This window comes from Staurois parvus, unplaced genomic scaffold, assembly GCF_062004578.1.
Source record: "Staurois parvus isolate SC_StPar_1 unplaced genomic scaffold, SC_StPar_1.0 ptg000019l, whole genome shotgun sequence".
Classification (NCBI taxonomy): Eukaryota; Metazoa; Chordata; class Amphibia; order Anura; family Ranidae; genus Staurois; species Staurois parvus.
In genome coordinates this window covers 26,216,154-26,239,234 of record NW_028317815.1, presented here as the reverse complement: position 1 = coordinate 26,239,234, position 23,081 = coordinate 26,216,154, and the positions used below count along the sequence as shown (strand labels likewise).

Sequence of the window (23,081 nt, the reverse complement as noted above, 5' to 3'; positions counted from 1 at the left end):
ATGAATTACCATTTAAGCACTAAACGCTTCTATCATTTAAGTGTATTTTGACACGTTTACTTGCTTTTGGGTGTGTTCACAGGTGCCAATAGTTGCTCCTTGATGCGCTGGAAGTTTTTTTTCTGCTTCTACTGTAATCACCCCTGCCCTGCAGTGCCCGAGTTTCCAAATGGTCAGTCAGCCCCTGTGTGCATGGACACATACAGTAGGGATTGATTTATTAAAGGCAAATATACTATGCACTGCAAGTGCAGTTGCTCCAGAGCTTAATAAATGAGTTAAAACTTAATTTGGCAAAGAATACCCAATCACATGCAAGCAAAATAAAAACACTAAGTTTTTGCTTGCACATGACTGGATGATAGAAATCAGCAGAGCGACCCCTCATTTCAGAGCTTCCCCTCAGATCTGGAGCAACTGCACTTGAAGTGCACAGACTATTTGCCTTTAGTAAATCAACCTGACTGGCTAACATGCAGGGGCATTTAGAGGCAGAAAAAAAACATCAGATGCCCCTAGGAGCAGCAGAAAAAGTGTCCCCAGTACATGAAGCCTAAAACTGTTACTCTGTTAGAAATTCAGAAAGAACAGGCATATTTAAGCTGACATATCATTACTCTTGACAAGTTCAGAAAATAAAAAAATTGCCTTTCGGATTGCCAAAATAAAAATATCTGGAAAGTTTGTACAATTTTTTTCTTAAAGGTCTACCTACTCTCCTTTTGTACTGAATGTGAATGTCCAGTTAACACATTCTAATCAAGTGAATTCTCTTTTTTTTCTAGTGTATTTTTTCACTGAAGCTTCACAGTTAATTTATATGTGAACCAAAGGTGATTGTAAACTACCAATATGGAAGTATTCTTTTCCAAAAAGCTCAAAGAGAAACTAAACTCACTGTTTGACCTACTATGCATATGGAATTTGTAGCTCAAGGTATTAACCTTGTCAATCAAGTGAAAAGACATGATTATGCTGAATAAAGGTCTTTTTAAAATGACATGTGGAAAGAATTGAATTAAAGAAGGAATACATCACTGAACAGTCGCCTAGGTATTGCATAGATACATTTACAATAATATTACTAGGAAATGAGACATTAAATTGAGTAGAACAGCTAGTACAGCTTGTTTTGTTTGGACACAGCCCTGCCATTAACATACTCAAAATTTCCAAAGGTTATGTAATTCATACATTTTTTATTGCAATATTAAAACCTTTTACTTCACATTATGCTGACTAACAAAAACATAAATTACTTAATTTGCTTAGAATGGATCAATTAACTCAGGGGTCAGTGCACCCAAATCTGATATTTTAGTTTGGGAATATGGGTTAGGTACATTGGCCGTCAGTTCCTTCCATATCCTAAAGTGAGATATGTACTACAGTTCACTGGCCCTCTTCCTCACCTGTTGCAATAATTTTGCAAGTCTCATTCTGATTGATGGATCTTTTTTATTTTACAAGACAGAGAATGCTGAAATTCACTTTATGGCTTGGCTTGGCAGTTTCTGTTGTGATGGTATAATGTGGAATGGAGGGTAATTAAGCCTGGAACTATGTCATGGATACTTTGGTAATTAAATTGTTGAAACTGTAAAAGGTATTGTGCTGATCATCCCATAAACTTGAAAACATAATGAGGTTGTTTGGTTGGATTCAGCATTGAACTTACCTAGACAAATCGAGCACTAATTTGCTCATTGGTTTGAATGTGTGAAATTTTCTGTCATTCAGATCTGCCTGTCTGGTGCATAAGTGGGTCTAAGCAGGAGCAACAATTATGCCACTGCAGATAATACTGTAAGTAGCTTTGATATCATTTCAATTGGAATATAACTCTCCCTAAAAGGAACTGAGACATTTTACCTATAGACAAAACTTACACGTGAATGTTTTATTTACTCATTTATTACAGGTACCTTTACAGCACTGTCCATCTACAAAGCACTTTAAATATATATTGTACATTCACATCAGTCCCTACCCTCAATGAGCGTACAATATAAGGTCCCTAACGGACACTCAGACATACACATACTAGGGCCAATTTAAATTGCTAAACTTAAAGCTGAATTTGAGGCAAAGAAAACACATATACACAGTATATATTAACTGTTTAACCTTCCAAAGGATTTGTAATTTTGTGCAGCTAGTCTTGCAATACACTCACCACATGCAGAGAGTAAAGTCAACTTCTTGACCTTTCCAGAAAGCCCCACTATAGTTAAAATGTACCTCTAGCCTAAACTTTGTTTTCAGTTTTTGCAGGGTAGAGTAGGTTTTCTGGTAGGTCTTTTTTGTTTTCTCAAACGTCACTAGAAAATTTCTTCGACCTTTCTATCCCCTCGATCACATTGACACCTGGGCAGAAAGTAATGGAAAGTGTCTAAAAGGGACAGTAATACAAAAAAATTACAAGCAATCTAGTCTTTCCCTTACTCCACTAAAAACTGATAATTTTAATGCAGCCTGAGTATGTCTTGGAGATTTCTTCTCACTTTGGTACTGGTGGCATGTTGTCAGGAGGTGAGTCAAATTTTCCCCAATGGGACCACAGAGTGCAGTATACACTGTGAAAAGTTCTAATCTCTCCTACCAGATTCATCCACCCTGCCTGTGACTGAACAACAAAGGTGCAACAGCCCACTGATGAGGTCATTACTGCACTTTAGACAAACAGCACTGTGCAATGGTGCATCACAGTGCTAAATCTTTCACAATGTTCTCAATATCTTACTTTGCACCAATCTCTCTTTCTAAACAAAAGCTGCTAGCACCTCGATGATACAAATAAACTAAATATAAGATGTGTTATGTAACTATTTAACATAACAAAATGTGTGAAAATAAATACATTTAAAAAATAGACAATACATCACAATTAAGTGCAAAGTGCATATATCATAAAAATCTATTGATCACAAAGCATGCAACCCAAAATTTTTGAGCAAACAATTTAGTGTATGCCACCAACCATATTCATATGTGATGCCCAAATAACTTTACTAGATTAATTAAAAGTGCATAGTATAAACATTTAATCATCCCATACAAATTGAACATACACATAAAATTCCATAAAAAGGTGGCACCACCAACTTCCCCAGTGAATGCACTTTCTCTTTATGAAATGGACTTTCAAAATATAAAATGTACAATAGCAGAATCTTTCCTTCAAGCTGATAAATAGCTATGTCAAGTTGTCAATTTCCTGCTCAGTTTACTTTTTCAGAAGCATTCAATATATAAAAGGAAAAAAAACCTTTATAGAGCTCTCCATTTGAAAAAAATCACTTATTTCAGGAATTCAGCTATGTTGTAAAAATGGCAGATATACTATGAGTTAAATCAAACGAGGTGCTTGCTGCCTGGTAGACTTATCTCTATTTCTCACACCTCATAGGTTTATTGTGCTTCAGGGAAATAACTTCTGGATCTTCAATGCTTCTTACTTGGTCTCCGCTCTTCAAGAGCAGAGTCGTTGAAATGAGTTGTTGTAGCAACAGTAGAGTTTTGAGTTCCAAGCCTTCCTGCACTGCCAACCAGTTGCTTCCTCCCCAGTGAATATCAATGACCTTGTGACATCACATCCGGCACATCCCTTCCAGAGCGTGACCCTGGCCTCGGACTTGTTTACATGACTGCACAGAGGGAAAGATCGCCAGTCCACCTATTACATATCCTAGCACACTGTTCAGTTACCCCCAGCATGCAAGTAGGGAGAACAGCTTGGAAAGCAAAATTGTGATTGTTACATATTTCTTTTAATCTGGATACCTGGATATCTGGATTATGCCCATCTTTCTGTCCTATCACAGAAGCCCTTGCATTATGTGGACTATTATGTGGACTCATTCACAAAATACAAAGGCTTCTGTGAATGGACAGTAGAGGAAAGGGACAGGCATAGTTGCTTTGTGTGCTTCTCACCTCTCACAGCCTGAGTGTGTCCTCCAGGAGTCCAATATACCTGTCACATATAAGTAAAAGAGATCCCAGAGGTGACATGCGCCTAATTAGACTTAACTCATATGTTTCCTGCACATTTTGCAAAGTTGCCGAATTCCTGGAATTCAGCTTTAAAGACAAGTATGAACTCAAATGCACTCAATATAATCTCCTCTACTAAAAACAAAAGTAAATCAATCCCCACACTTGCAATACCGCTGTCAGGTTCCCAGTGCTTGTCAAAATCACAGGCTCCCAGCAAACTCACACATCTACTGCCTCCAAAACTCTTTGAAGAAATCACACCCACTATCTCCTTGCTTTGCCCTATGGCCAACACTTAAATGTTGGCCATTTTTAGGGCTAACAGGTAAACTACTATCAAAAATACATGGGAAGCTGGAAGTTGCCATAAGGAGCATATGCCAATGCAAAAATCTTTTTTTTTCTAAATACCGTACAGTGGAGAGAGGCTCTTTTTATGTAGATTCAAGAGCACATTTTAAAAAAAAAAATAACCTGCTTTGGGGATGCCTTAAATGTTTATGTGGTGGGCAGAAAAGTTAAATTTTTACAGAAGCTGACATTCAATTAGAGTGTGTGGGAGTCCAGCTCGTGGAACGGATCATAAGCTAATTGGAGGCGCAGGGTCTGTTGGGGGATCCGGGATGCTGAGTATCATCAGTGGCGAAAGAGCTGAGAGTTAGGTCTTCGGCCAGAGAGGAAGATCCGTTTGTAGTATGGATAATGCTCGTCCATTGGGGCAAAGATGAGGGAGAGAGGCCCGTCAGATGTCTTCCGGTCAAGGACTGCGGGTCTGACCCCTTGAACATTGACTCCCCTCTAGGCAGTCAAATAGTGTATTGAGAAGGATGGAAATCAGTGAACAACGAGTAGGAGGGAGATGAACAGCCGGGACTCTTGGGCGAACCAGTAGTGAAACGTGAAGAATAGAGGCAAACTGCAGGCAACTGGTAAAGGGTGCACATGAATGGCAGGAGTAGATGAGGATTAGGGACAGTTAGATCTCGTGCCGTGACTTTCTGTGTGCAGGAGAGGCTGTTGGGCTGGAAACGGCCGTAGAACCCCCTGTGGGGAGTCTTGGAGGACTCGATGGGACTGTCCGACGCCTACGATGGGATTGGCCTTGCCAGTCCATTGCGCCGTCTTCAGATCCCGGGTCCAGGGCCGGCTGCAATCTCAAGGACCTATACCAATCAGGAAGGTCTATCAGTGGAATGCTCAAAGAGGAACAAAAAGATGGCAGATCTTCAGGGACTCGCAGGTTAAAGGTATGGCCACCAGCCTGTGCTGAAAGGCAAAAAGGAAACCTCCATCAGTAGAGAATATTGCGGGAGCGGAGCAAGTCTAGTAGTGGACGCAGAGCTCACTTTTGGTGTAAGGTCATACTGGATAGGTCCTGGAATAGTTGTATGTCCACCCCGTCATAGGTAAGATGTCTTCTGTCCCTAGCACCTCTGAGGATATCCTCCTTGAGCGGGAAACTGACAATGCAGCAGACAATATCTCTGGGTAGGTCCGCGTCACCCCCCCTAGGCCAGATCGCCCTATGCACACGCTCAATGTCAATCGGGGTTGCTGGCGGGTGGCCCAAGAAGTCATTTAAGATGGTCGCTACTGCCTTGGGAATATCAGTGGTTTCCACGGATTCTGGTAGGCCACGGATTCTAATATTATATCTACGGCCACGGTTGTCTAAGTCCTCGATATGCCTGCAGAATTCCTGGATAGTCGAGGTATGTATCTCTGACTGTCGCTGTATATGAAGTATGGCGGCCTTATTTTGTCAGGAAACAGACTCTACCTGATACAATCTTGAGCCCATTGAGCGGATATCTTCACGCAGATCGCTAGGGGTAGTGGTCAGTGTAGTGGTTAACGTGGCCTTGATGTCAGTGGCCACAGCTTGTAAATCCCTTAATGAGAGGGATTGTGTAGCAGAGGATATGTCATGCTGTGGCACTGTGTCATGCACAGCATGCGCGGTCAAGCAAGGAGAACAGCCTGTGTCAGTGGCTGTAGAGGGAGGGGAAGAGGGGGGTGGAGAGAGAGAGGAAGAAGGCTGTGGCCCTGAATTCCGCTGCTGGGAGTTAAAGAGCTCCTTAATATGCCTTCCCGAGGTGTTGGGGCCCCTTGGGGACAGTGACCAGGCGCCGGAAGGCATCCGGTCAGATTTCCCCATGTTGTGGGAGAGCTGCCTCACCCGACTCCTCCGTGCGGCTCAGTAGCTGGGTCTGGCCGGATTTAGGCCGCCATTCTCGTCCGCAGCTAGCTACGCCCCCCCATGTATACCTTTTTTTGTTTAGATTATCAAATGCATTTTTCATATTATTTAAAACATGCAGTGTAATCCATTTCATGGGTATTTACTGACTCATAACAAATTTAAAAACAACTTATTCTTACTATGGTTTATATTTCAGAGCTTTTGGATTTAAACAGAACATCAGTCTTTCAAAGCCCCCATGGTGTTCTTGAACTTTGTACTATGTATTTGGATGAATATCAAGAAAGACTGTTTGTGGGAGGCAAAGATTTTGTATATTCACTCAGCTTGGAAAACATCAGTGAAAAATACAAAGAGGTAACATTAAAATATGTTTTTCTGTGTTGTAGTTTTTGGCTTTTTGTTCAGTAAAGTAAACAAAAATCAACTATAATATCTATTATTGAACATTTTCCCTACTAACAAGTGATGTGCTTTATAAGTGAAGCCTAACTGTTACATTACATTTTTACATAGGCTTTATAAATGTTATATAACTATGATTATGAATGTTCGTATGGTCACAGGAACATTCAGTAATTATGTCCATGTTTCTGTGGACATGAGCAACATGTTTTTTGATTGTTTTGCAAAAGGTAATTATTATTATTATACAGGATTTATATAGAGCCAACTGTTTAGGTAGTGCTTTACATAAGGGCAGACCATACAGTTAATAATATAATAATAAGTGTAGTGGTTCCTCCTGCGCTAGATCAACTCAACCTAAACAAAGCTGCTAGCACCCCAACCCTTTACCTCAGAAAGATTAAAAATCACAGATAATATACATATGGTGCAGCACTAAATTAAATACACATAATGAGATGATACCATATTAAATAAATATAAAACTGTAAATCCCACAAAAAGTGAATCTAAGATAAAGTGCAACAATACATAAAGTGCAATTAAGTGAATCTCTAAAGATGGGTCACAAATACAGACCCTATATGCCGTGAAAAACAAAAAACCCAAATCCCAAATTGGGATGATGCGCACCAATATGTGTCAGCAAGGTGAATCCCTTAAAATGGGATAATCTTAAAGTGAAAAGTGCCAAATCACAAAAAAGTGTATACACTATACACACAGTGAAAATGCTAAACCAATAAATATGTGTAGTGAACCAAACAAATATTAGATATGCAGTGAAAAAACAACTATAGTGAAAAACTGATCATAACAAAGCAGCAAAATGTCCTTTTTGAGTCCAATAATAGTGCTGTGGGAATCCTCCACACTAAAAAGACAGTGCTCCACTCTCAACAGGGAACTGGTGCCATGTGGTGTGCACTCCAAAGGAATTCCAAAATGGCTGAAATGTCTGCTCACCTTCAAAAAGTGACCCTATGGGGTTTATTTACTAAAGCTGGAGAGTCCAAAATCAGACTCCCTTCTGCATAGCAACCAATCAGCTTCTAACCTCAGCTTGTTCAATGAAGCTTTGGCAATGAAACCTGGAAGCTGATTGGTTTCTATGCAGAAGGGAGTCTGATTTTGGACTCTCCAGCTTTAGTAAATAAACCCCTATGGGTCATCACGCTTTTGGATCACACCCGGATCCTACGGTATAAATCTCCTTAATGGCCGACCTCCATATACACAGGGTTCCAATGTGCAATTGGGTATACATTTTTTTGTGATTTGGCACTTGTCATTTTACGATTATCCCATTTTAAGGGATTCACCTTGCTGACACATATTGGTGTACATCATCCCAATTTGGGATTTGGGTTTTTTGTGTATTGTTGCACTTTATCTTAGATTCCCATTTTTTGGGATTTACAGTTTTATATTTATTTATTTTGGTACAATCTCATTATGTGTATTTAATTTAGCACTGCACCATATGTACATTATCAATAATATAATAATACTTTGTGTTTTAAGAGGGTTTCCATTTTCTTTAGGAAAGTAGTAAAGATATTGAAGATAAGCGCTAGGCAAACTGTTGGCGCTATATAAATCCTGTATAATAATAATGATAATATGTGTGTGTTTTATGGATGTGACTTTAGAAGGACTTTTTGTTGCATTAAGCAAACCTAGTTTTGAATACCCAGTTGAATGAAGTCTAAAGTTGGTAACTCCCAACATCCTGCATAAGACCTACTGCAAAGCAACAGACACTTGTAAAAAAGACACTTGTACACTTGTAAAAGTGTAAAGACACTTTTAGGGAAATTTTGTATTTGTATGTTAGACTGTAAGACAACAGCAATGGTAGTATAGTATTTACATGGTATGTTATAAAGTGGAAGCATGAAATGTGTTTATTTACTCTTCTTTACTAATGACTATTTTTTTTTCTGACCCCAGGAGGCCAAAATATGAGTGGGTAGGTTTTCCTGAAACTGTTCCTGCAAGCTGTGTGATCTTTTTTCCTGACTCATAACTGTTCCACATACAATAAATGGCGCAAGAGCACGTGCCTTACAACATAAATGCTATTTCCACAGGGAGTTTACTAAGTCAGCCATGACTGTATATATGTGAATGTAGAGTCGATTGAGAAATAAATGACAGATTTACTGTTTGTGGAAAATAAGCCTGAACTTGTCAACCAGAATTACATCAGGAAAAGCACGAGTTTGCCTTACTCTAGATTTTTTTGAGATAATCACCTCTCCAACTGAGTGTTGTGCTTGAGGTTTAAGTTGATAATATAAGAAAAAAATATGTTTCAGCTTAATCTTAGATGATCCAGGGACTTTCACCCAGCAGTGAATTATAATAAGTCTCTTTAAAAATCACATTTTTGACAGAGTAGAAATACTGAGTGAGTCCAAAGTCTTTCATACACCTGCAAATTATATTGTATTGAATAATGTCAGGGTGCATACGTTTAATATGACAATTATATCTGAGTTTGTTTGACACATACACACAGCTACAGTATTATTTCAATGCAACATATCCAACACAGATCAGTATTACTAATGACCCAAGTGTGTTTGGGGCTTTAGTGTCCAAGGTTTGTTCTGCTACAGTAGTGTTATGTTTTCAGTTATTCATTTGCAGTCATTATCAATCTCAATAAAACTTTGTTCTTAATTTTTTGGCCTCTTTTGGTTCCCATGTTGGCAGAAACAGGACAATCCCCTTGTGAACTGTGCCAAGTATAAAATCATACATTTATTGTTTACATTTCATGTTGCATAAATCTAATGTGTAAGGGTTGACAGCAGAAGCTGACTCAAATGCACACTGCAATTTTTAGTTGTACCTAGGTTTTCCTTTTCATTGAAAATCCTGCAACAGAATTATTTTTATATTTACCTGTAGCTTGTTGGGATTTCAGGAAGATGTCCCAATTTTTCTCCAAATATACTACTTCAAGTAAATATTTTAATAAAATGTAAGTTTCATACCAGTCACTCAACCTAAATTTGTTCCAAGCAGTCATTGATATTGCTGCTGGTGTATGAAAACAATGTCATGGAAAATAACTCAGTGACCATTACATCCAGCGTCTGCTTTTTCTGCTGTATTATAAATTAAACAAGGTTTCTGTGGGCAGAACACCTTTTACAAAGGAGCCCCTTTATGAGGAATGTAAAGTAACCTTGATTGTTTGATAGCATTTAGGTTGTTGCTATAGACTTGTTACATACATTTTGAAAATGCTGCTTCCTAGACATCCTGTATCTTAATAACTTCTAAGAGAGTTATAGATGATATATTATTAATCATATCATATTATCTAGTATTTAAGGATTAGTTGGTCTTTTTTTTACATACCTAACTGTTGAGCAGTGCAAGCCACATATCTATTTTGCTCTTCTGTGTCAAGCTTCTTTAGCAATTGTTCATGAATACATAATATGAAAATATTCCCAAAAAATCTATTTTGTAGATAGATGTTTCAAATTAAAAAAAATATATATGAATCCCCCCCTTTAATAGCTTACTAAATCAAACATCATGCCACATCTGGCATAACTACCTACTTTCAAAAAAGATGTTCTCTGGCTTTTTTTTGTTAATATTTGTCATGTACCCAGTGGAGGAGCACAAGGGCACAAGTGCCTAATAGTTCCATCCACAAGGTCAGACCAGGCAGCAGATAGGAGAACAGCATAGACAAGCTGTCAGCACACAGTCGCTCAACAGGAACTGGCTGAGTAGTGGACAGATACACAATGGGAACTGTCTGGACAGCATTCAGTGGATCAGCAGGCACTGGCTGGGCAGTAAATATATAATTAGCAGGCACTGGCAAGATAGCAGGTAGTCAATCAGCAGGTACTGGCTGGGCATTTGGTAGCTGATCTGTGGAACTAGGTGGGCAGCAGAGAGTCAGTAAGCTAGGTTGGTAACTGATAGTCACATCAGGTACGAACATGGAAACAGAAGAGCGGTCAGGGTACACGCCGGAGTTGACAATGAATAAGCAAGGAGTAGATTGAGGTATATTCCAGGTACAAGCCAGCGTCAGTATAGGCTGATTTCAGGAGTAGTCAGTAGCAGATGATCAGACACAAGAGTGGATAACAGGTTACATAAGGAACACTATAGACCATAAAGCTCTGATCATGTGCAGTAGCTCTGTTTAAATAGTCCAAGCTCCTCCGTGCGCATATTCATGGCTATTTTCCAGCCTTTGCCTGCATACAGATATCTGAACTGATGCACCATTTTGAGTTCCTGACACAATTGGCCATTTTGTTTTGCAATTTTACTGTTCCCATGTCAAACTATTAAAAATTGGAGCAAGCAAGATTTTGCGTCAAACTAGGAAAGGTGGATGTTTAGAAACATGGTCTTTAACCTAATTTAGTATCATGTACATTGCCAAGACATATAGTCACATCATTAACATACTGTATACTTAAGTGGTAGAGATTACAGAGGTAGAATAAGAATGTATTTTTCAATTGTAAATATATGCCAATGTGTGTTGACCAATACAGCCATTGTTTAAGTGGTTGTGTAGCAGCCATATTTTTCTTCCCTTCAGAAAGGTGATGGAGAGAGTACTTATATACTGTATATATTCCTTCAAACACTTTGGTATTCCTTCTGGAGGAACTGGCTAATGCATTCTCTCCAATACAAAAAAATGTCAGTATGCTCCTTGTTAGCATGCTGAACAGGTTGCTAGTTGGCTCCCATTCTTTGTATCAGTTTCACAAATGTAGTTCCCCTTCCAAGCAGTAGTTTTCCAAAATAAATGAAATGTCAGTTTCTATACACTATGACATAAGATAGAACAAAGATTTTCAAGTAAACATAATTTCTGTTTGTTGCAATTCCATAAACAGGATGCCTTACAGGCCTTGAAAATAACAGTGAATTGTTACAGAGATGGAGCTAACAGAGATATTTTGGTGTGGGCAGTGACTAAAAGAAGGTGCAGTAAAGCTTGGGCTCTATGCAAAAACAAAGCTGCCCTTCCACAGCATTACTAGATGTTATCTTGCTCTCTATTATGTGACCAGAATGAAGACCCCGTAACTACAGGGTCACTTTAATAAAAAAGATAATATCAAATGCCAGTCTTCAGTGCTTCCCAGGTGTGATTTTGCTGCATGCAGTGCTATGTTCTGTCAGCTCATACTTTGCAACAGGATACATGAGACAGCAGGAGATACCATTGCATTCAATGGAGGAAGCATGTGTCTAACCCAGCTGTCCAGTCAAATGTCTGCATCAACTGGAGAGCTGTAAAGCAGTGGCACTTCAAAACATGAACCATTGGAAAGGATTGAAGTTGAAGCTGGTTATTTGTCAGAAATTTTATTAGCAACCATTTTATCCTTAAATAGCCCCATGTAAAATAACTAATAAGGCAATGCTATAGGGGTAGTATTGCAGTGCATATACACAAAACAAAAAGTATTGCAGGACAAAGGCAACATTCAAGGTAACAGTAACCAAATCAAATGCTTTTTATTTATTGGATTGCAGAGTTGCATTATTTCCAGCTATACCACCAAAATCTGGACCACAAATTATGGTTTATTTCATATATTTAGAAGTCTTACTTCACCACCACTCATTACATATTAATCCATCACCATTTTTAAACACAGTAACTTGATACCATAAAACTATTTAAATTATAATATTACATGTCATTTATCACATAATAATTCACATTGACTTATAATTTAAGATTATTATGTTAATGTTGCCAAAGTAAAAAAATGAGTGAAAGCTGCCAGATAATTTAAATGTTATAACACTGCTGAACCATTTCAGTTTTTTTAATCTAGATATTCTTAACTGCACAAACCAAGTCAACAAAGTCATGTCAAATTTGACTTCATGAGCATACACTACTGTACATTTGTTTTACATTCATGTTAATTACTGTATTTGGCTCCACTTATTACTAGGAAATCATTGAGCCTTTTTTATCACAAGATATTGTTTCAATATGAGAAAGCCCTATTCAGAGGCTGTGTGTGATAAACGAGCCTTGGGTTGTTATCTACAGTTTATAGAGGCTAATGCACTTATTATCAAATACCACACTAAATAATTGTAATGTTTAAATCCATGTACTTTATAGAAAGAATTATCAATCTTTTTTTTCCCAGAGCTGTCTTGTAACATTTTCCTGATTTAGATACAGCTACTTTGTAATAGTTTCAAATGCTATTAGAATATGTTTAAATTTAGGAATACTGGTCATTCCAGCATTTCTAATCCTCCCCTGTGTGGAGGCAGCAGGGATTAGGTCTTATGATAGATGACTCTGGAACGATGCCCTTACCAGTCAAGGTGTGGTCCATGTTAACTTAACCTGGCTTGCCTGGAAGCTATGTAAAATAATATGCAACATAAACAACATTAATCTGCTTTTTAGCATTTAAACAGCCAGATTGTTTTCTAATTCTAATGTCAAACACTTTAAACTGCCTAATAAAACAAAATAAAACATAAACATGCTGACCTCAATAATAAAAGGAATTTGTGGCAAAACTAATTTATAATAACGACAATGCTTTTCTAAATAATATTCATAAAACATCTCACTAAGCATGTAACAGCACCTCTCTGAAATTAAATATATTGTTACAATATTCTCACCCACCGGTAATATTTTAGTTATTGTCAATAATTTGGGTTTGCTTTTCCTAGCTCACATAGCTGTTATTATAATACATATATGAAAATATTATTATTGACTAATATACTTTTGCTCCCATACAATTATGATTTGCCTTTAGATACACTGGCCCAGTACAGACCAACAAGTTGAAGACTGCTACAGAAAGGGAAGGGAACAGGTAAATATATACATCAAAACTGCTTAATTCTAAGGATGTTATTTTTAATTATTGTATTTTTTATAGCATATGGATAGCATGCATTATTTAAAGCTAAGTTTTGCCAAGCTTTTCTTTAAAGTCAAACTCTAGTTAAATAAAGACAATATACGAATCCCTACGCCACTGTCATCCCTACACTCCATCACTCCTCATTTAAATCTAACACGATGGAAAGACCTAGGCATACTTCATACCCAGGACATGTATACTAGGCACAAAATAGACTCCTTCTCCACTATTCAAAAGAAATTCCACCTCCCTGACAAGGAAGATTTTACCTACGTGCAAATAGCCCACTCATCACACAAAACAAATATAGCACTCGAAATAACAATTCCTGCAACCGCACACCAATTCTTTCATAAGACAAAACATCCAAAGAAAGGAATCTCAACCTTCTACACGCTTATAACTGAAGCACAATTTACCACATATACATCTTCCCTAATCAATTGGGAAAAAAACCTTCTCCAACCAATAAGCCCACACATTTGGGAAAGAATATTCATCATCACCTACAAAGCCTTGAAATGCACCTCCCACTGGGAAACATACCTGAAAATCCTTCACCAATGGTACCTAACCCCTGTAAAACTATCTTTATACTACCCCCAACACTCACATACCTGTTGGAGACACTGCGGAGAAACAGGTTCACTTCTTCACCTACTATGGACATGTAAGTCCCTCAAATCCTACTGGAGCAAAGTTTTCCAGATAATCTCCTCAACACTAGTAACCCCAAATCCCGCTTTGGCTCTCCTCCATATCGGTATAGACAAATTTCCCACAGATTCACGTACCATTATTACCCACACTTTAGCAGCCGCAAATAATAACATTAGTAAATTATGGCGATCCACCAACACTCCCCCTCTGTCACGTCTCATATCTGACCTCAACCTTCAATGTGAGATGGAAAGAAGAACAGCCTTTCACAACTCCTCCTACCACAAATTTACAATTCAATGGTCTCGATATTTAAAAAACCCTAATTGCTCAATAAATTGATTACTATTAGATACCGCCACATTATGATCTATCTTCACCGAATTGGTGCCTCCCCCCCTTCCCTCCCCCCCCATCCCGTGTTCCCCCCTCATCTACACCCTACTGCATTGCCAACATGGTTCACAACACATCGAGTATACCTCTCATGTAAATGTGACATAAACCTATAGTTTCCCCAGCCAACTGGTGGGGATCCTTCTTCTCTTCTTTTCCATACGCTGTACCTCCCAAATGTGAACCTTCTATGTTAATGCTTGTATATCCCTATCTGTATGTTAAAATCGTTCAATAAAAAATATTTGAATATAAATTCAAACTCTAGGCACCAAAAATTTTATTGAAATACTGTATATTCCTCATCAGCCACAGAGATTTCTAATCTGCTTTTTCTGTGTACCAAATGCCTTTAAAACCCAGACAATACCTTGTTAAAAGTAACATTGATATCAAATATGTTCTGCACATAGCCTGTGCAGAGAGCAGATCTGTGGGAGGTCCCAGTAGGTTAACCTACTATAGGTTGTATGCAGAAAACTAGAGGAGGCATGCAAGAACAGCCACCCTGCACAATTATTATTATTATACAGGATTTATATAGCGCCAACAGTTTGCTCAGCGCTTTACAATATAAAGGGAGACAATACAGCAACAATACAATTCAATACAAAAGGGTTAGGAGGGCCCTGCTCCTTGGAGCTTACAATCTAATGTCAGAGAGCAACAGAAACTCCTGCAGAGAAGAAAAGTACAGGAGTAGTTTCAGATTGCATTGCTGCATAGATATGAAAAATACAGTAAACAGATACCAAAATTAATTTCAGAATATATACAGTATGTGTTGTCTATTTAGACAATGTGTGTTTAGCACAGACTTCATATATAACACTCATATATTGTTATAAATTAAATAAATTTCATAGGAAGGGAGAAAGAGTGTGAATGGATGTGTGAATGCAACATCAATGTCTACAATTTAAATACACATACAACACAACTGTTCATTCTGGTTTATTTTTTAGAGTGAATGTGCAAATTTTATTCGCGTTCTTCAGCACTATAATAGAACCCATGTTTTGGCTTGTGGCACTGGAGCATTTGATCCAGTTTGTATCTTCATAAGAGTTGGACTGCGGTCACAGGTATGTTCTTGTCATGCCTCAGGCATTTGCTTTTTAATCTTAGAATACCTATAACACCTATAACATGGTTGTGTTTTTCTGGTGATGTCTTTATTATAGATTTTTGAGCTTGTAAAATATGTCAGCTGAAATATTTTTCTTTACTCTTGATATCTACTCAAAGCTCAGAATTAATTTGTTTTACACCTGCTTTCAGTTACAGCAGTGAACAATATTAAATTTACTGCAGTGCTTTAGTGAAACCAGTGCTGTGAAATTTCTTGGGCACTTTATATAGGCTCTATATTGATACTTTTGTTAAACATAAAACATTAAACACAATTTAAAGTAATCAAATTAATCAATTTAATGGGTCTCCTTAGGAAGGGAAAGAAGGAGTTTGAAACACTGCAGAAACCTAACAACTGTAAATGTAAGTTCAAGGCTGCACAGATTCAGGTCGTGTGACCACACATACAGAGCGTTCAAAGTGAATGGATAATCTGATGATTTTGGCACCTAAAATGCACTGTTACAGGTCACTTGAGCTAAATATTGCCTTGAGATCCTGTGACAAGGAACTAGATTTGCTTTCCAGCAATAAAGATATTACATTCAACTAAACATTGACACTTACGACTGGTAAACACGGGCTGAATATGAGCCGGTATCAGCAGGTTCAACAGAAATTGACTTCTGTTGAGTGGGCATGCTGGAAAAACAGATGCCGATAGGCATCCAATCAGCCCTCACAGCCATTGGCCGGAGTGTCCTAGTGGGGGGGCAGTCCCCCTGTCAGAACATAATAGCTCAGCAGGGAGATCACTGTAGTAATTGCATACTTAGTACAGCGAGCTCCTCAGTTTAAAAATTTAGTTTGTACCAGGCTTTAAAGTTTGAATACTTCATATAATAATCTAAATGTTTGACAGCCATTTCAAGTCTCAGGGACTCATGACTTTAAGACTGCTTGGACGTTGATGAAAGGGGCACACCCTTAAAGCTTGCCCTGAAAAATGGTATGTTAGTGCAAATAAAAAAAGTATCATGGATAGTACTCAATTGTTTCTTATGACTGAACACAGTCATGTTCAATATAACATTCATCTAACTGCAACATGTTATGCTTATGCTTATTATCGATAACGGGAGGTAGGGTCAGGGAAGAAGTACTAGGTCAAGGCATGATATTGCTCATTATAAGGTCCAGCATAGACAGGCAGGTCTCTCCCTCCAAAAAAACAGCTGGAGATTTTCACCCAAGGCTGTCTACTGTTTCTTGTATACTCACTTGATAGACTGAAGTGATGGACCTGCAGTTTATAAATTGTTCCACCTTCTCACAAAACAAAATGTAATAAAAGTAACTTTGGTCAACATAGAGATTACTGAACAAACTATAAAATCTGCATGAACAATATTAAGTGCTCCCAATGCCTTCAAGCTATTATTCCCCAGCCATGTTGCTGGTTTGCGACCTAAATCAGGAGCAGCATGATTGACGTTTGGCTATAAAAGTCACTCTTAAACATGCAACACAAATGTGTGTGAGAGATAGAAAACTGATTGGACAATAGTTTCTGCTGTTCCACTTCAAAAAATGAGCAATTCAAGTGGTTCTAAAGACAGAAGATTATGTTTTATCTTAATACATTCTCTGCATTAAGGTAAGACAAACATTCTGCATGTATCTCCCCCCCACCATACTTACCTGAGCTTGACGATATCCAGTGATGTGCATGAGAGCATTGGCTCAGAGACGGCATTGGGAGCCATTGACAAAGGGGTGGAACCAGTAATGAGGAAGTAGGGGATGGGGCAGAGTAGGAGCTGCTTTCTATGGGGCACTTGGGAGGAGGGGAGGAGCCAAGCGAACCAACAGAGGTGGATCAGGACTGCTAAATACAGAACCATTGCAAAAAGCAGGTAAGTATGAAATGCTTGTTATTTTAAAGAAAAAAAAATTATGTTTAGAATCAGGGGCAGACTGACAACTCATGCGGCACCCGGGCAATAGGGGATCATGGGGCCCCTATGTCCTTGCTCAAACTCAAAAAAGCCTATGAAAAAGGTACCAGGGGCATCTCATGGAGCCCCCTACTGACCCTGGGCCCTCGGGCAGTGCCCGAGTTTCCAAATGGTCAGTCCACCCCTATTTAGAGTCCCTTTTAGGATTCTTAAGGGTGTGGACTCTTTATATTTGAATGATCAAAAGGCTCAAGGGGGAAATTAATAAGGACATAGGTAATGTATGAAACTTCAGCTAGCATTCCCATCACCTTCCCTTCAGTCTGTACTTAAAAAAAAAGCGACTTCTCATTATACGTTATGTTAATTTACATGCAATAATGGAAGCTATTATCATTCATTACAGCGCACTGTTAAGGTAATCTATTCATTTTAAATAATGTGCCAACACACCTTAATGCAAAATGCACCTTGAATGCAAACATACTTAACCTTTTTTTAATGTAGCGTACAACAGGTGCATGACCCACTACTGCAATAGATTGCTGGGGTGCCATTTAAAATGAATGGTGTCACAACGCACCTTAGTTTCCTCCCTAACAAATGCTAAAATACCTAATACTGCAATGCATTAGTGCTATTGGCCCCATACACATGGAAAGGACATCAATGTATGTGATTAGCTTATTACTTTTTTTAATCAAGAATTCTTTCCAAAAAACTAAAACAATTTACAAGATAGTAACCTGGAACTGCACATACAAGCAATTATATTCATAATTACAGTTGCAAGTAACCAAAAAGTTGCTTCTGGGATGTTGAGGGAAAGTAGAACTAAACATTGCATTTGGCATGGATATCCTCAAAGATGTTTTCTCTGCAAGACTTGTGAATTATTGTTCAGTAGCTTAGAGCAATCTTGTGTCAAGTACATTGGTTTTGACAAGTCATAAATCAATTTTCTAGTAAAAGGTGAAGAATTTGTGGATCCACATGTAAATCATCATGTTATTCTTGACTGTCAGTTCTATATGACATCTGCTCTGAGATTTAAAGCAGAGGAAATTGCATTGCTTTTTTTACACACTTAGGTGTGCAGTAAAAGTAAATGCATTCATCAGGATAGCCCCCCAAAGATATAAGCCCAACGCATCTGGTATGTGGGCTGGTACAAACCCTGCCATACTTTTATAAACCCATATTTCTTGTAGCACCAAGCAGATCTCTTGAGAAAGTGAAAGCTAAAAAAATATTGCTTTTTTAATGTATCAACTCTATGCTGACAGTCACTGGGCAATCCTTTATCAATGATGTTCAAAAGAGGTTTGTATATTATTTATTACTATATTACAAAAGTTCAAATACAGATAAAGTGAGTTTTCTGTCTACATCTGTTCTGTGCTGAGTGTCATTTACATTCAAAGACCATGTCTAGGCTACAATTTGGGAGACCCTACTGTAGAATTTCTAGCTACAAATTCTAGGTTTCCAATAACTAAGTCTTCTAACAAATAATTTTAGCAATGGAACCATAGGGGACTTCATAAACATGGGAGATATTAATGGTCAGGTTCCCAAGCTGGTACATTAATTGACTCATTAATACAATCAAAACCATTACAGTAACTAAAGAGTTTGGCTCATATAATCAGAATCTTACTGGTTACTATTTTGTGGCAATCTCAAAAGGCTCAGAGTCCAGTTACTGCGCATTATTCATGTAGCTCCTCATACCACAAATGCATTGATGTTTAGCAGATTGGATAGAAGCTTGCATTCTAAGTGTGCCAGACTGGTGTTTCTTTGAAAAGGGATACTCTTTGTTTTTGCTACAGATAACACAGTATACAAACCATGTATTAACTGACTGTAAAAAGTGCAGCCTTTATTTGCAGGTTTATAAAACATTTTGCATATGTGCAATATAGTCTGCAATATAGTCTTGGTGACACCAAAGTGTAGTGTAGCTGCTTGCATACATACTATATATACCTCATACATATCAAAGTTTATCTTATAAAACCACAGAAGTAATTTTGCTCATTTAAATTCTAAACTAGCATTTTTTTCTGCCACATAGTTTGAAAAACTAACAGCAGGGCGTTTCTTGAAAATATTTCAAGAATTACATCATTAAAACATTTTCTTGCTGCTTTTGGACATACTAACAGCTGCCTTGCCAGGAAAACAGGAATGCTTGATATTATTTTAATTGGAGCCAAAGCCCTTAGTCAGCTTTAGACTTCATATGTGTTTGCTTATATACCTAATGTGTTTATAGCATTGAAAACCCCCCAAAACACCCCCTAAAAACCCAAAACAATGCTAGACAGTTTTTAGAAGACCAATTCAGTGTTGAAGCATGCCTAATATGTTGTAAACCTGGTTGGCCTAAAGTGCAAAGGCAATGAAGGCACCTGCAAAGCATTTAAGTCTATAATATATAATGGACTTAATTGGATTAATAGCCCTAATAGGATGTCAAATGTCAGCTTAAATATTATTCTAGAGCTAACAACCAGCCACACTAGATGTTATTCATAAGAAAAAGAGCTATTACTGCTATGACATTGTACAAGTTTGTGCTGTTAAAGGTGCTGCCATACATTTGGTTATATGTGACACAGTCTTCCAAAGCATAGTACCTAGAATTTTTATTTTTTATTAGTCTAAGTCAGTCTGGAAAAGAGATGTCTACTTATTGAGCAATGCAGCTAACTTTGCATACTACACGAGAGCCATTGTTTAGCTCTTCCACCCTCTATTATCTTCAGGACCAGGTTTTCACAGAAAGTATTAGAAGAGACAAAAGTATGTTTTTTAAATACATTTTAGTCAAAATGTTTAAACAAATAGGATAGTCCAAATAGATTTGCTAATGTTTCTGTGCTCATGCATAATGCAAGAATTAATATAAGTGTGCTCTAATAGACTAACACACAGGGAGAAGTCAGAAAGGATTATCATAGACACCCTTTAGAATTCCATCAGCTGCTGCACTGAAACCGTTGGTGTTTGCAGCCACTTTATGTACAGTACCTATCAGAAACGGCTATGTTAATTTGTCAGTTATCTCCAATGTCCAGTCCATACTGGATACTCCTTCCATAGTGTGCTGACTATCTACCTGGCCAATGTGCCCATAACATAGACAGGCACATAGTTGAGAAGTTTTGCAGTAGTGGTGAATGAAGTCTGATGGGGAACTGAGAGACTAGTTCCCCATCAGGTTCACCTGCCTGTTGATTGAAAGTGCCTGGCAATGGATGGATGTAGAACTAAAATTCAGTCCAACAACAGCTTTCAAATCTGCCCACTGCCATGTGCTGTCAATCAAAAGCAAGGTGGACCTGATAGGGAACTAGTTCTCCACCAGGCTTTGCCCACACAGTGACATAGTCATTTTCTAAATATGAGCATTTTCCATATTTGGGAAGCGACATCACCACTATCCCCAGCCTCTTTTTTAACATTTAGCTTTTGGCTGGGAAATCTCCTGACAATTGAGTGGGATCAAGCACAGGGCTCTGTGTGAAAAGCTGCCACATACATGACAGCTTTCCAGTACAGACATGCTCCACACTGAGGACTGGCAAACCTTTGCTAAAAGCTGCTCACAGTTTACATGAGTGTGTTTCCAAGTTAAGGAGACTCTTGTCATGACAAGACATTTTAAGTGTTCTACTACTTCCCTGTAGGCTTAATATACTTGGATTCTGCATGCAGCCTCTCTTTAAAGATATAACCTTTCTATCTGTAAAAACTTTCATTGTGTTATCTGGTCAAGCTCCTAATACACTGGAAGAATAGAACTGGTTCAGACAAATAAAAACCATAAAACTCTAAAGTAGAGGACCAACGCCACACAGGCCACAAACTGCATGGTGGTTTTATATATATATATATATATATATATATATATATATATATATATATATGTGTGTTTTTAGACAGGTAAACCTAAAATATTTCATATAAATATTATGAATTCTCAGCTTTATACAGCAAGTAGAGCTATGGAATTCTTTTCAAACTATCTGTACCTAATTTGCTGATAAAGGCTGTTTACACTACCTAAAGTTGAAATATTGGCTGCAGTACTCATTGAGTTAAAGCTTTCCATCAAGCCCATTTATGAGCAGTCAATTAGTAGATAGACTGCCCTTGAAGAGTGCTGACCAAAGATGGATCGAAATTCGTCCAGTCTGAATTTTGATCCACCTATGGCCAGCCTTAAACTGCTTCTGCTGTGCTCTTTTTAAAAGGTGCACCCTGTATTCATTGTTTATTTTTAAATCAAAGATTATAAATAAATAGTTAAAAATACATAACAGGAAAACAATAAAAAAGCTAAAAAAGAAAAATCTGCACTCCATTTCCATATCACTGGAAAATACAGATGCCCCAGCAGTCCAGTATGAAAAAAAGTACCCTAACAGCAGTCAAATTTCTTGTATGATGAGAGAGTAATCATCCAGTTTACACATTGCACAAGGTCTCAATTACTTTTAGATATGCTACTATAGGTGAATATCACTGTAAAGCCTCAATTTCCATGTGTTAGGTATGATTTACTTTAGAAATGAAATAATGAACCCATAGTAAGCAGGTATTTAGTTTTCTTCAAATAAACTATAATTTATAATGTTTCAAAACCCTCTCAAATTATCACTGTGTTAGAGGCTAAATTTGAGTGGCTGTTTCCAATTTCTTATAATATGCTTATTGCTTATTCATAGAACAAGCTGATGTCAAAATATGTGAAACCCCAAAGGTTACAACCTTATCTAATAGATATTATCATATAATTGTTATCCCTCTTCAAATGTAATTGTCAACATGTGGTGAGGAACACAAGCAACATGTGAAATAGTGACTCCACCTGACTCCAAACTGTTTCCAGCAGTCACATTCTGTTCTTAGATGGTAACATCTTTGAAATTATAATTGTTATGCACCCCATAGCTTCTGAAACGTTTTCCTATACATGTAGTATGTCTTCTGGTAGTGTTCTGTTTTCTTGTTTTTGTAGATGCTAGCACCACCCAATGATTACTTCGATAGAGAACAACAAGTCACTGCACTCACAGCTATAACCCTTTCAAAAATATAGTAGTGCACACATATTAGTGCAGTGTATTAACATGTACGCAATTTAAAAGTATTTATTTGGTTCTATTGCTTAATTTTAAAATTGCAGAGACTGTTAGACAGCAGATCAAAGCTAGAAAAACATTACAGTCAATATTCAAAACTCTGTAAGAAACATTGGTCATTTTTAAAATGTAATTTACCAAATTTACAGGAAAAAAAGCTTTATCTGGAAATCCTACTTCACAATGATTGTAGTTAACAGATCCCATATTTATATACTCTACGAAACCAACAATGCATACATTTCTACTACATAGATCTATGAAAATCAAGGATAATATTTCTAATCAGCATCTACTTCAATTA

The 23,081-nt window shown here is 37.7% G+C and overlaps 1 protein-coding gene across 1 annotated transcript in view; it reads left to right on the top strand.

Moving 5' to 3' along the window:
* SEMA3E (semaphorin 3E) overlaps positions 1 to 23,081 on the top strand; it is a 188,605-nt gene that overhangs the window by 85,643 nt on the left and 79,881 nt on the right. The window contains exons 2-4 of the mRNA XM_089685944.1: positions 6,399 to 6,559; positions 13,423 to 13,482; positions 15,555 to 15,674. Of these exons, the coding sequence (XP_089542070.1) occupies positions 6,399 to 6,559; positions 13,423 to 13,482; positions 15,555 to 15,674 (341 nt within the window). The remainder of the gene's footprint in view (positions 1 to 6,398; positions 6,560 to 13,422; positions 13,483 to 15,554; positions 15,675 to 23,081) is intronic.